This window comes from Notolepis coatsorum, assembly GCF_963971535.1.
Source record: "Notolepis coatsorum genome assembly, chromosome: 10".
Taxonomy (NCBI): Eukaryota; Metazoa; Chordata; class Actinopteri; order Aulopiformes; family Paralepididae; genus Notolepis; species Notolepis coatsorum.
Window position 1 is genome coordinate 6137764 of NC_140174.1, and position 14651 is coordinate 6152414.

General features: G+C 46.3%; 1 protein-coding gene across 1 annotated transcript in view; it reads right to left on the reverse strand.

Moving 5' to 3' along the window:
• tecpr1a (tectonin beta-propeller repeat containing 1a) overlaps positions 1–14651 on the reverse strand; it is a 114591-nt gene that overhangs the window by 86867 nt on the left and 13073 nt on the right. The window contains exons 7-12 of the mRNA XM_084322326.1: positions 12408–12508; positions 11554–11655; positions 10755–10903; positions 7371–8008; positions 5995–6140; positions 3370–3525 (exon numbers count right to left, since the gene is read on the reverse strand). Of these exons, the coding sequence (XP_084178452.1) occupies positions 3370–3525; positions 5995–6140; positions 7371–8008; positions 10755–10903; positions 11554–11655; positions 12408–12508 (1292 nt within the window). The remainder of the gene's footprint in view (positions 1–3369; positions 3526–5994; positions 6141–7370; positions 8009–10754; positions 10904–11553; positions 11656–12407; positions 12509–14651) is intronic.

Genomic DNA, 14651 nt, shown 5'->3' on the forward strand with positions numbered 1-14651 from the left:
AACGACGAGAGGGCCTACCTGGAAGAGGTCAAGGTCCTGGCGGGATGGTGCCAGGAAAACAGCCTCTCCCTGAACGTCAGCAAAACAAAGGAGATGATTGTGGACTTCAGGAGGTCGGGGGTCAAGGACTACAGCCCCCTCAGCATCGACGGGGCACCGGTTGAGAGAGTCAACAGCTTCAAGTACCTCGGAGCCTACATATCCGAGGACTTGACATGGACCACACACATTAACAGTGTGGTGAAGAAGGCACGACAACGCCTCTACTTCCTCAGGCGCCTAAGGAAGTTCCAAGTCAGCCAGAAGATCCTTAAGAACTTCTACTCATGTACAATAGAGAGCATCTTGACCGGCAACATCACCTCCTGGTTTGGGAATAGCACTGCAAAAGACCAAAGCAGACTACAAAGAGTGACACGTTCAGCCGAACGCACAATTGGAGGGGGGCTCCCCACCCTCCAGAACATTTACTACAAGCGTTGCAAGGGGAAGGCTAAGAGAATTATTAAGGACTCGAGCCACCCGAACAACTGCCTCTTTGAACTGCTGCCGTCAGGCAAGCGATACAGGAGTCTCAAGGCGAGCACAGAAAGACTCAGAAGTAGCTTCTATCCCCAGGCCATCAGGCTGCTAAACGAACAATGAATGAACACTACACAACAACAACCACCAAACACACATAGCACACACATCCACACGCACACACTCACTTTAAACAAACACACTGTAGCACCCACTCCACACACTTTATAGCACACACCCACTTTAAACAAACACACTGTAGCACCCACTCCCCACACTTTATATTTATGGATGAAGGATTGCACTACAACTCGTACACCTTACTGTAAATTGTACCTAAAATTGTACCTCATCCCATTTCTGCTTTGCACTAGATAGTACTGTACATTAGTACACTGCATAGTATTGTGTATTGTATATTATATGGTAACTCAGAACATTGTACATATGTCTATACCGAACACTGTGACCTCATTTTCTTCTTCTAAATTCATGCTATATTATGTTATTATGTTATTTGATACTATCTTGTCTAGCACAGTCTCTGGAGCGTAACAGTAAGAAGCATTTTGTATGAAAGTATTCTGTACTTCTGTATGACAACTATTAAAGAACTTGAACTTGAAGGAGTCAGGTACTGGAGATAGGGAGAGGGGGAGGAGTCAGGTACTGGAGAGAGGGAGAGGGGGATGGGTCAGGTACTGGAGAGAGGCAGAGGGGGAGGAGTCAGGTACTGGAGAGAGGGAGAGGGGGAGGAGTCAGGTACTGGAGAGAGGGAGAGGGGGAGGAGTCCGGGGTGATGATGATGATGAGTGCAAGAGAAACAAACACACACCAGCGGAACCTGGGAGAGAGAGGTGCTGGAGCCGCCTGCCTTACAGACACACATCCACATATAAACCCTGAGAGAGAGGTGCTGGACCTGCCTGCCTTACAGACACACATCCACTATTATAAACCCTCCCTGGGAGAGAGGTGCAGAGATTAGATTAGATTTAGATGATTGGATTATTAGATTATATATTGTAACTAGGGATGTTCGATATTGGCTTTTTTACGATACACTGATATTGTCCAACTCTTAATTTCCGATACCGATATCAACCGATACCGATATATGCAGGGTTTCCCCCCCCAAAAAATGGAATAATTTCAGGTAATTAACATTCGCCGAAATGCTTGATTGTGATTGGTCAATAGCGCTCGTCAGAGGTCCGTTATTACTCGATAACGGACCTCTGCAGAGCAATAATGACCGCTGTGCGCAGCTGTAGCAATCAAGCCCACTGACACACACTGCATCAGTGCAGCCAATCAGACACACCTGCCGGCTGCTGGCGATGACAGCGGAGCGACAGAACAGAACTGCGTCTGCATTTGATTTCGTCTTGTCGATGGTGTAAAATGAATTAGGTATATTGTTAGTAAGTTAGCCATGTAATAAGCGGGATAATGTATAGCTATACTCGGTCATTGTCGCTAAATAATTGACGTTCACTGATGTTTAAAAAACACCTCGGCGAGGCGCCTCGGTATTCTAAATCTGTGTCGGTCAATTATTTTGCGACAATGACCTCGTAGCTATACATTATCCCTTACATATCTCTTGTCGTGGAATTAACATTTATGCATACTTTTGACAATAAATAAAATCAGAATTTGTTGTTACTTGCTTGCCTGGGTAAATAAAGGTTAAATAAATGTAAAAAAGAAAAAAGAAAAAAAAAAGTTTTAAATTGAAAACAGATATTCCGATATCACATTTTAATGCCAATATCGGTAGGCCGATAATATCGGACATCCCTAATTGTAACTATATTTATTGTAGGGCAAATATAACAGAGGGCATACATACCCTCATTGTCCACCTTGTTGCCCATATTCGCATGTCCAGAGTTAATTATATTGTTATATTGTTTACACTGCCTTTTTATTAAATTAAAATTGTTACTTCTCCACTGTACTATAATTCTATGACCTGTACCATGTCTTCTACTACCTGTACCTCCCCTCCCCCCTCCCCCACGCTGCTATGATGCCTGAATTTCCCCAAGGGGATCAATAAAGGAATATCTTATCTTATCTTAAACCATCCCTGGGAGAGAGATGCAAGAGCCATCCGCCCCACAGACTCACATCCACATTATAGACTCGCCCGCCAGTCAAGGATGATTTAGGAGAATACCAAGTAGACTGGGGAGATTTATTACAATAAAACAATAGACCCGACGTCCTATCTAGCTCACGTCCCCACCTAGTGTCCCACAGTCGGAGATAACGTTTAGCTAAATAGGTAGATGGGTCTTCTGAGAGTTCTAAATATCCTTGTTTGAGATGAACTGATGAATGTCGATTCGCAATGAATAACGTTGGGTTATTTTTTTAATAAGCCAATTGTTATCTCTGGATTCGATTACAGACTTTGGCGTCTATTACCATGGCAACGTTTGAAGCTTGTAAGCTCTGAAGCACTCCGGTCAGCCCTACTAAATAAATACTTTACCTCAATCCCCGCCATCGATCTTTGACCCATTAAAAAAAGTAAATCAATAGCGTGGGTCCTGAGAGGACCGTCGACCAGTCCCACCAAGTTTGAGCCAAATTGCATAAGAAATGTGTGAGCTATCGCTGTTACGGACGGACGGACAGACATGTGATTACAGTACTCCCTCATGCTTCACGCAATGGATCATTTATTCCACTGCCAGAGGGCCGTCCTTGAGTTAACATGCAGCGCAGTGAGATGACCCTGACCCAAACCCTTCTGCCTCAGGAACATACACAGTACACAGTACACAGTACACAGTACACACACACACACACACACACACACACACACACACACACCTTCTTCTCCTCGTTGAAGTTGTAGTAGATGAAGAGGATTCCATCCTTGTTGCCATCGGGGCCTGAGTACTGCTCCAGGGCAAAACGCACGTCCATCCACTTGTGAGGCTTCCAGTCTCTCCACCACTGCATGGTGCCTTTCTTCACCCACACCGACTGGAGGGAGGGAGGGAGGGAGGGAGGGAGGGAGGGAGGGAGGAGGGAGAGAGAGTGAGGGGGGAGAGAGGGAGGGAGGGAGGGAGGGAAGGAGAGAGGGAAGGAGAGAGGGAGGGAAGGAGATAGGGAGAGCGAGAGGGAGGGAGGGAGGAGGGAGAGAGAGTGAGGGGGGGAGGGAGGAGGGCGAGAGAGTGAGGGGGGGAGGGAGGGAGAGCGAGGGAAGGAGAGAAGGAAGGAGAGAGGGAAGGAGAGAGGGAGGGAAGGAGAGAGGGAGAGCGAGAGGGAGGGAGGGAGGAGGGAGAGAGAGTGAGGGGGGGAGGGAGGAGGGCGAGAGAGTGAGGGGGGGAGGGAGGGAGGGAGAGCGAGGGAAGGAGAGAAGGAAGGAGAGAGGGAAGGAGAGAGGGAGGGAAGGAGAGAGGGAGAGTGAGAGGGAGGGAGGGAGGAGGGAGAGAGAGTGAGGGGGGGAGAGGGAGGGAAGGAGAGAGGGAGAGCGAGAGGGAGGGAAGGAGAGAGGGGGGGAGGGAGGGAAGGAGATAAGGAAGGAGAGAGGGAGAGCGAGAGGGAGGGAAGGAGAGAGGGAGAGCGAGAGGGAGGGAGGGAAGGAGAGAGGGGGGGAGAGAGGGAGAGCAAGGGAAGGAGAGAGGGAGAGCGAGAGGGAGGGAAGGAGAGAGGGGGGAGAGAGGGAGGGAAGGAGAGAGGGAGAGCGAGAGGGAGGGAAGGAGAGAGGGGGGGAGAGAGGGAGGGAAGGAGAGAGGGAGGGAAGGAGAGAGGGGGGAGAGAGGGAGGGAAGGAGAAAGGGAGAGCGAGAGGGAGGGAAGGAGAGAGGGAGGGAAGGAGAGAGGGGGGAGAGAGGGAGGGAAGGAGAGAGGGAGGGAAGGAGAGAGGGGGGGAGAGAGGGAGGGAAGGAGAGAGGGAGGGAAGGAGAGAAGGGGGGAGAGAGGGAGGGAAGGAGAGAGGGAGGGAAGGAGAGAAGGGGGGAGAGAGGGAGGGAAGGAGAGAGGGAGGGAAGGAGAGATGGGGGGAGAGAGGGAGGGAAGGAGAGAGGGGGGGAGAGAGGGAGGGAAGGAGAGAGGGAGGGAAGGAGAGAGGAAAACGAGGGACGAGATGATTGAATAGAGAGGGAGAAGGGATAGAAGACGGCCAAAAGTGGGAGAAACGTGGGAGAAACGTTAGGGTTAGATAATTCAACCTTATTGAATCCTTGAGACAAAGAACCATAGTAAGTCTGTTTTTAGGTTTTGAGACAAGTGACGTGTTTTTAAAATCTCATTATCTCACAACTGTAAGTTGGGAGTGATGTTTACATGTGTCGTTAAAGACAGGAGGGTGTTGTGTGTACGTTTAGGGAAAGAATCGCATGTACATGTCTAAATATTGTGGAACGCCTGTACAACTGTACGACTGTACATAGTCTGTACAAAGATTCTCAAGACAGCGAGCAACTGACCGAGCTCAAACCCCGCCCCCTTTTCTTGAGACTGTACTCCAATCACAACTGTTGCTAGGGAAAGAAACCAGGAGCGGAGCTTGAGATAGGTCAGTTCCTTTGATGACCACAGTGGCTCAGTAGCTCTAGTGCAGGGGTCAGCAACCTTTACTATCAAAAGAGCCACTTTTCCCCCGTCCCACAAAATAAAATGCTCAGGGAGCCGCACAACCTATTTACCCTTAAAATGAAGATAACAGTGTATAACGTTTTATATATCCCCAAGCATACCCCACATTTAGCATAAAACGCCTGACAATTGCATAACCAAAGTAATTTGCGATTTATTATACTTTATACTTATAGCACAGTTTGTTGCATTAATGGGATTATAAAGCAACAAAAAGAAAAAAAATTACTTTTTAATTGCTGTTTTTACCTGTTATAACGAAGGACAACCTCAAATGACCTTATGAAGAGGAGAAAAAATACTGGCTGTGTATTTTTTAATAAAACACAGAAGAGGAGACAAAACACTGGTGTCTGTAGACCGACTTTGAAATAAAACCCTGAACTATTCAGGTATATTTGAGTCCTTCCCTTATTTGTGGAACATTTATAAAATAGAAAGTAGTCCACTTTGAAAAAAGACTACCACGTGTAGACCTACTTTGAAATAAAACACAGAAAAGGAGAAAAAACACTGACATCTGTAGACCTACTTTGAAATAAAACCCTGAACTATGCATCTCTATTAGAGTCCTTCCCTTATTTGTGGAAAATCTATAAAATAAAAAGTAAATTTTTCATTGTTTGCAAATTTCACACCACATATCAGGCATACAGGTAAGCCTTTTGTTGACTAAATATCTTAGTTGATGAAATATTTTTTCATTTCAGTGTCACAGTATGACATCGATCTCCAGAATAAGAAAAAAAAAAAAAAAAAAAAAGAGTAAAAAAAAAAAATTGTGCCAGGGAGCTGATTGCCTAAAGAGCCGACCCCTGCTCTAGTGGCTCCTGGTTCCTACACTGTAGTGTACCTGCTCTATGGCCTGTTCGTAGTGCTTGAAGTCATCCATCTCTCTCTTGGACCTCTCGCTGAGCTGCTCGAAGATCTGCTTCCTCCAGGCCGCCGTCTGGGCCGGGGTGATGGACAAACTCAGGCTCTGGACCGACTGGACCAAGGCTGGAGGGAGAGAGCAAGCCAGAAATAATCATCATACGGGGGTAACACAGGCATCCATTGCAGGCAAACATGCCACCGCTGAATTCAGAGGCTTGTACAGTATAGCATGCTTTTACAGAATGTACGGCGTGTTCAAAGATCTTTGAGCAACGTTGCAACTTTTTAGAGTCCAGTTAATAATTGTAATAATAATAATGAATTATATATATATATATATATATTTTTTTTTTATCCACTTTTTCTCCTCTTTTTCAATTTTTTCTCCCATCCCAATTTAGCCGTGCCAATTCTCCCCTCCCCTGTCTTGAACGTTGCTCGCATGTGCCCCCCACTGGCCGGGTGTAGGGAGGATAGAAGCCTTGCATCGCGTGTCCCCTCCGATACATGTGTAGGCAGCCTGTCACATCTTTTCACCTGCCAGCGCGGACTCTCATTTGGCGAGGTGTAACGCGTGGGAGGCTCACACTGCCCCGGCCATTTTCCTGTCTCTGCTGTGCAGGCGTCCCCCAACCGACCTGTAGGAGTCGCTGTTTACAATGTCCAGATTACCACCCATCGACTTCCCACCCGCTAACTCTGCCAATTGAGTTAGTATGACCGCAGTACAGTATAGCATGCTTTTACAGAATGTACGGCGTGTTCAAAGATCTTCGAGCAACATTGCAACTTTTTAGAGTCCAGTTAATAATAGTAATAATAATAATAATGAATTATATTTATATAGTTTTTCTACAACTCAGTCACTTTACAATATTGGGACGGGGGTAGTGAGACAAACAACATACAGACACAACACAGACACACAAGGATGGAAGGGTGGGGGGGGGCTTAGAGAGGGCAGTGGTGAAAAACAGCTAAATTCATTAACGGTGTGTGTATGCAATTCAGCTTTATTCTGTTTTATACGTGTATTTTTGTTCAAATGTGTATATTGTGATGATGAATTGTATATTATGTAGGCCTATTTGATGTATGTTATGTGTGATAACCTTTTTTTTTTTATCACTTTAGGTTGATGCCCTTTTTAACATCTTGGCCATCAGGGACTACAGATGAAATCTAGCCTTCTGGGTCTTGAGGCAGTATTGGAAAATGGAGACAAGATTCTGAGACCTTGACGTCTTGGGGGCCAAGTGTCCCTGAAACTGCAGAGGTGTCCACTTCTCTTTTATGTGAGATTATGTGTTCCTGTATATACACTGTATATATATATATCTCTCTCTCACTCACACGCAGCGCTGTTGAACCAGTGCAGCTGGGAGTGTGTGTCCACAGAGCAGCCGCCCCCGCTGACCCAGGCCCACAGCGGGTGCTCGTCCGCGCCGTACGGCTCCTCCTGGGCCAGCGTGTACGTGGCCACCGACGACAGGCTGCAGGTGTCCGTGGAGTCCAGCGCCGCCCCCCCGGCCTGGTGGCCCTGAGCCTCCTCCAGGTCCACGTTGCTCCACTGGGGGTCCAGCAGGAGGGTCCCGCCGCCCGACTGGCTGGGGGAGAGGAGCACCGGGGGGCCGGGGGGCGGAGGAGGAGGCGTCGCCTCGTCCTCTCCCCCGGGGACGGCGTCCTCCTCCAGGATGGCGGAGCCGGTCCTCCCCGGGTCTCGGTCGGAGACGAGCTCGGAGATGAAGCTGTCGCTGGTGACCTTGGGGATGCGGGGCTTGGGGGGGGCGTCGTCGTCGTCGTCGAGGGGGGGGTCGGCGGGGGGAGGGTCCACCACCGCGAGGTCGTTGTCCGAAGCGACGGCGGGCGCCACCACGATGAGGCAGACGGGCGATGCCTCGGAGGCGCCGCCTTTCTCCTTCTCCGTGTCCGAGTCCACGTCGCTCACGGCCGAGTGGGTCCGCACCTCGCCGGAGAAGAAGCACCCGGCACTGTGGGGGGGGGGGGGGGGGGGAGAGAGAGAGAGAGAGAGAGAGAGGGGGTTGTGATATAGAGGGACAGAGAGAGAGAGAGATAGAGAGAGAGAGCGAGAGAGAGAGAGAGAGAGAGAAGGGGTTGTGATATAGACGAACAGAGTGAGAGAGAAAAAGAGAGAGGGTTGTGATATAGAGGAACAGAGAGAGAGAGAGAGAGGGTTGTGATATAGAGGGACAGAGGGTGAGAGAGAGAAAGAGAGAGAGGGTTGTGATATAGAGGAACAGAGAGAGAGAGAGAGGGTTGTGATATAGAGGGACAGAGTGAGAGAGAGAGAGAAGGGGTTGTGATATAGAGGGACAGAGTGTGAGAGAGAGAGGGTTGTGATATAGAGGGACAGAGAGTGAGAGAGAGAAAGAGAGAGAGGGTTGTGATATAGAGGAACAGAGAGAGAGAGAAGGGGTTGTGATATAGAGGGACAGAGAGTGAGAGAGAGAAAGAGAGAGAGGGTTGTGATATAGAGGAACAGAGAGAGAGAGAGAGGGGGTTGTGATATAGAGGGACAGAGTGAGAGAGAGAAAGAGAGAGAGGGTTGTGATATAGAGGTACAGAGAGAGAGAGAGGGGGTTGTGATATAGAGGGACAGAGAGTGAGAGAGAGAGAGAGAGAGAGAGGGTTGTGATATAGAGGGACAGAGTGAGAGAGAGAAAGAGGGGGTTGTGATATAGAGGGACAGAGAGAAAGAGAGAGTTTGAGATAGAGAGGAACAGAGAGTGAGAGAGAGAAAGAGAGAGGGTTGTGATATAGAGGGACAGAGTGAGTGAAAGAGAGAGAGAGGGGGTTGTGATATAGAGGGACAGAGTGAGTGAGAGAGAGAGAGAGAGAGAGAGAGAGAGGGGGTTGTGATATAGAGGGACAGAGTGAGAGAGAGCGAGAGAGAGAGGGTTGTGATATAGACGAACAGAGTGAGGGTTGTGATATAGAGGAACAGAGAGTGAGAGAGAGGGTTGTGATATAGAGAGACAGAGAGAGAGAGAGAGAGAGAGAGAGAAAGAGAGAGGGTTGTGATATAGAGGGACAGAGAGTGAGAGAGAGAGAGGGTTGTGATATAGAGGGACAGAGTGAGAGAGAGAGAGAGAGAGAGAGAGAGAGAGAGAGAGAGAGAGAGAGAGAGGGTTGTGATATAGAGGGACAGAGAGTGTGAGAGAGAGAAAGAGAGAGGGTTGTGATATAGAGGAACAGAGAGTGAGAGAGAGAAAGAGAGAGGGTTGTGATATAGAGGGACAGAGAGTGTGAGAGAGAGAGGGTTGTGATATAGAGGGACAGAGAGTGTGAGAGAGAGACAGAGAGAGGGTTGTGATATAGAGGGACAGAGAGTGAGAGAGAGAGGGTTGTGATATAGAGGAACAGAGTGAGAGAGAGAGAGAGAGAGAGAGAGAGAGAGAGAGAGAGAGAGGGTTGTGATATAGAGAGACAGAGAGTGAGAGAGAGAAAGAGAAAGAGAGAGGGTTGAGATATAGAGGGACAGAGAGTGGGAGAGAGAAAGAGAGAGGGTTGTCATACTGTCTCTATTTATATACCGTAATTCCTCTAATAGTAACCGGGTCTCAATTACAAGCCGGGTCTCTATTAATGGCCGGGTGCGCTCTTGAGCTAAGCAATTATAAGCCGGCCTCCTAATACAAGCCGGGTTACTAATATACTGAGCTGCATACTGAGCTAGTTACTTGATTTCACTTTGAAAACGTTGAAATGACCAGTGACCACCTGTAATTGCACTGTTTACTATTTCATACAGTACTTTGTTTCAATAAATGAACCCAGTACATTTGACTGGGTTCAAACTGACACAAAATGTTGATTTATTCATTATGATCCATTTGAAATATAGGCCTCCCTCTTATACAGGCCTCCTCCTAATACAAGCCTGGTATCCGCTACAGTTGAAACAAATACAAGCCGGGGTTACTATTAGAGGAATTACGGTAATACAACTCTGTACATACATCTGGTTAGCACTACACTCAGTAGTACTAATTTGTACCCAGTTTAACCACCTGTACATTGTATATTACTATTGCACTTTACTGCTACATTTGCACTCTGGTTAAATGCCAAACTTCTTTTCTTTGTACTGTACTTGTGCTGCATAATGACAATACATTTGAATCTAATCTAATCTAAATATAAAGAGCAGAGAGGGCTGGCGGCTGCAGACCCATGGCTCTCTCTCCCCAAGGTGTGAGATTTAAGCCATGGTTTGGGGCGACCAACAGGCAGGCACGTGCACACATAGAGCCCCAAAGGGTGCTCGAGCACCTGCCCTTTTGTGCCTCATAAAAAAAAAGTGCCCTTTTTATGCCAAGTATTTTTTTTTTTATAATTTATTTAAATTATTTATATTAAACAATACAGAATATACAGCACTTCTTGGGGTCTATAGGGTAGGCACTTATTCCCTCCCCCCTGAACATTTATGGAGATGTATGGGCCTTTTAAGTCAGTGCTAAAAGTGTCTTTCAAGGATAAGTGAGCTCATGCACTGATTATTATAGTTCAATATTTGATCACCAAAAAAACCCAAAAAGCATACAAAGCATAAAAAGGGGGCCCCCCACGCCCAAAAAAGGCCCCCAAAAATCGGGCTCATGCACTTCGCGCAATCGCTTCACACGCGCACAGGACCTTTTCAGCCTTTGAGCACCTGCCCCTCTAAAGTCCTGTGCACGTCCCTGCCGACAGGGCTTCCTGGACAGGTCCTACCTGTGCAGACTGTTGGTGCTGGCGCTGGAGTGGGAGCGGTCTCCGTCTCTCGGAGCGTTGATGACCTTCCAGGTCTTCCCGCTCAGCTCGCTGGAGGTGACGCCCTGCCGGTAGTAGACGGCTCGGTCCTCGCGGCCGATGGCCCACACCTGCAACGCATTCAATTCAAACCTTTATTTTTATTCTCGAAAAAAAGGACAATTGAGGAGGTCACCCTCATGTTCAATGTCGTCGAGACTTAGAGACATTTCAATGCATACATTTTTTACAATATAATAATAATAAATAATAACAACTCTATCTATATAACACCCTTCACACTAAGGCTGAGTCCGAATGTTCGTTCGTTACGTTAACATTCGAATTCTAAAACAAAATTAGATTTTTTTAATTTTGAATAAAAATAAAAATAAAAATTATTTTCTCTTTTATGCGTCTATTGATTCCATTTAAACCAATGGGGTTTTTCTTCACAGTTGCAGATAAAGATTAGGCTACACTAATATTATAGTATTACAAAAAGTTATATTCATTAAAGAAAGTTGATTTAATAAAAAAAAAGGCTAATTTAATCAGATGAATCACTTTATTCAAATTGAGGATTTAGTTTGAGGATATTTATAAAAAAAATATATATATATATATATATATATATATATATATATTGAAAAAAAAAATATAAAAAAAAAAAAAAAAAAATTATTAAAAACGAAGGTTCGAACGTTCGTTCGAAAAACCCAGACGAAGTTCGAATCCCAAAAACAGGGTTCGGGGAAACAGCCTTAGACCTGACCCTCACCTGGTCGTTGAGCCCCACGTTGATCATGATCATCTCGCCCACCATGCCGATCCAGCCCGAGCCACAGGGGTTGTGGGAGTTCACGCCTCGCCGGAACCACACCTGGGGGAGGAGGAGGACAGTGAGGACAAACCGTGTGTTTATATAGAGGATCACACTTTATCAAAACAGTGCTACTGTTTGCTTTACAAACAAAAGAAAGACCATAATACATTTAAATAAAAGATTTTATTTGATCTATTTTTATATGACACAATTGAGGCAGCGTGAAAGGTGTGTGTTCAAATGTTGGTCTCACTCTTCTGTGAATTTAGCACAGATGCAGCTTTAGTGTACAAGTCCCACAAGTGTATTATTATATAGAGCTGTCAAAAGTAATGCTTTAACTTGAGATTAATTTTAATTATTTAAAGCATTAAAATTAATTAATCTAAATTAATATATCTTCTTAACATCTTCAATCTTAGCGCCGTGGATATAAGAAAGAGGTCTATAGCGGAGTCAACATTGATGGTTTTGTTGAACATTTGTATTTCACTGCAGGAGAGAAACTGTATTCAAAGAAAGCTATTAAAATAGTCTTTGAATCTAAATATACTGTCTTTGTGTCGATTTCACATTAATTCCATGATTTTACTCAAGTAAATAATTCTGTTACAAGCTTCGGTCTTAAGTAGAAAAATGCTATTTTTTATCTAGATTAATTACAGAAAACGGTGAGATTAATTAGTAATTTTTTTTTAATCTATTGACAGCACTGGTATTATTCAAATTTGCTGCACTATTGTGCCAAAGCAAGCGATTATTCGGGAACATTATTGTACAACGGGTTAGTAATGTAGCCTTTTCCTTACCTTGTTGTCCTTGGTGATGGCCCAGACCACGTTGATGCCCACAGCGACATGAATGGCTCCTATGTCAGGGCTGGGGGAGTCCACCACCACCCAGGAGGCCCCTGGCGACGGGCAGAGAACAGGCTTTTAAGGGTGCTTTCACACCAGCGCTGTTTAGTCCGGACTATCGGACCAGAGTTCGTTTTCTCGGATAGTCCGCTTTTTTCGGGGTGGTGTGAATGCTCAGTCGAACTCTGGTGCGGACCAAACACACAAACTCTGGTCCGCCTGAAAACGTAGGTCTCGGTTCGCTTCATCGGACCAAACGCGGACCAAATATAGGAAGTGAGTCACGACTCTCACAAGCAGAGCGCTAAATTACTACCTAACCAATCAGATCTGCGATATGAGGTAGCGTCACGAGCAGAGCAATGTGTGTGGACAAGAGGCGGGTTGCTACGTTTACTGTAGGGAGGGGCTTTTAGACCCATGTTTTTTTTTTGCTTCGAAAAGAGGGGCAGAGAACAGGCTTTTAAAACCACCACCACCACCCAAGAGGCCCCTGGCGGGCAGAGAACAGGCTTTTAAAACCACCACCACCACCCAAGAGGCCCCTGGCGGGCAGAGAACAGGCTTTTAAAACCACCACCACCACCCAGGAGGCCCCTGGCGGGCAGAGAACAGGCTTTTAAAACCACCACCACCACCCAGGAGGCCCCTGGCGGGCAGATAACAGGCTTTTAGAACCACCACCACCACCCAGGAGGCCCCTGGCGACGGGCAGAGAACAGGCTTTTAAAACCACCACCACCACCACCACCCAGGAGGCCCCTGGCGACGGGCAGAGAACAGGCTTTTAAAACCACCACCACCACCCAGGAGGCCCCTGGCGGGCAGAGAACAGGCTTTTAAAACCACCACCACCACCCAGGAGGCCCCTGGCGGGCAGAGAACAGGCTTTTAAAAGCACCACCACCACCCAGGAGGCCCCTGGCGGGCAGAGAACAGGCTTTTAAAAGCACCACCACCACCCAGGAGGCCCCTGGCGGGCAGAGAACAGGCTTTTAAAAGCACCACCACCACCCAGGAGGCCCCTGGCGGGCAGAGAACAGGCTTTTAAAACCACCACCACCCAGGAGGCCCCTGACGGGCAGAGAACAGGCTTTTAAAACCACCACCACCACCCAGGAGGCCCCTGGCGACGGGCAGAGAACAGGCTTTTAAAACCACCACCACCACCCAGGAGGCCCCTGGCGACGGGCAGAGAACAGGCTTTTAAAACCACCACCACCACCCAGGAGGCCCCTGGCGGGCAGATAACAGGCTTTTAAAGGGGAACTATTTTACTATTTCTTTCACTATTTGGGCACTTTTACACAATTCCTGTGAGTCTATGGAACACCTCTGTAAGTTTAAAATTTTTTTAATTCATTGTTTTGTATTTCTAATAAAATACTAAAAAAACAGCATTTTTCTACCTCAAGATCTTAAGCCGTTTTGAGGCTGGGCTCCTAAACCACTGTGTGGCCTGGTGCCAACTGCCACACCAACTGGATGATATTGTATTATTGCACAATCGTTGCGGGCAAGACCCCCCCGCATTTCACCGTATACTTGTATGCCGTGACAAATAAAACTCTTGACTTGAACTGCCACATTATTATGCAGCTGAGACATCTCTGACATCACAGATATGCACATTTTCAGATGACTCGGTTCAGTGAGGGTGAATAATATTGTGAGAGGAGAATTGGAAGAATGCGCCAATATGAGAATTAGAGACATAGATCATATTAATATAAGTCCACATAGCTAGGAAACAATGCTAAACACTGAAAAAGGCCATTTATAAAGATAGTTCCCGTTTAAAACCAGGGCAGCTTGATTGAAGCACATTTAGCTCTTTTTTCTTTCTCTCAGCAATGTTTCATTCTCACACATTTACACACATGTACTTATTGTATGCCTATTCTTATGTCTGCACTTTCTACATTGCACTACTTTTATACCTAGTCTGCACTTTTATTTATTTGATTATTTATTGCTTTTATTCTGTCAACCGTATCGCTGCTGTCGGGACAAAACCTCATAACTAAATTTTTTTTAATATTTTTTTTTATATATAAATAAACTCCGTAGATCATCCTCGATATGTGTGTGTGGGTTTTACAAAGTTTAAACAATGGGAAAGCATTAAACCGATCATCTGTCTCTAAACCTCCTAACTCTATTCACCCTCAAATCTGTGTTCGTTTTTTTTCATCT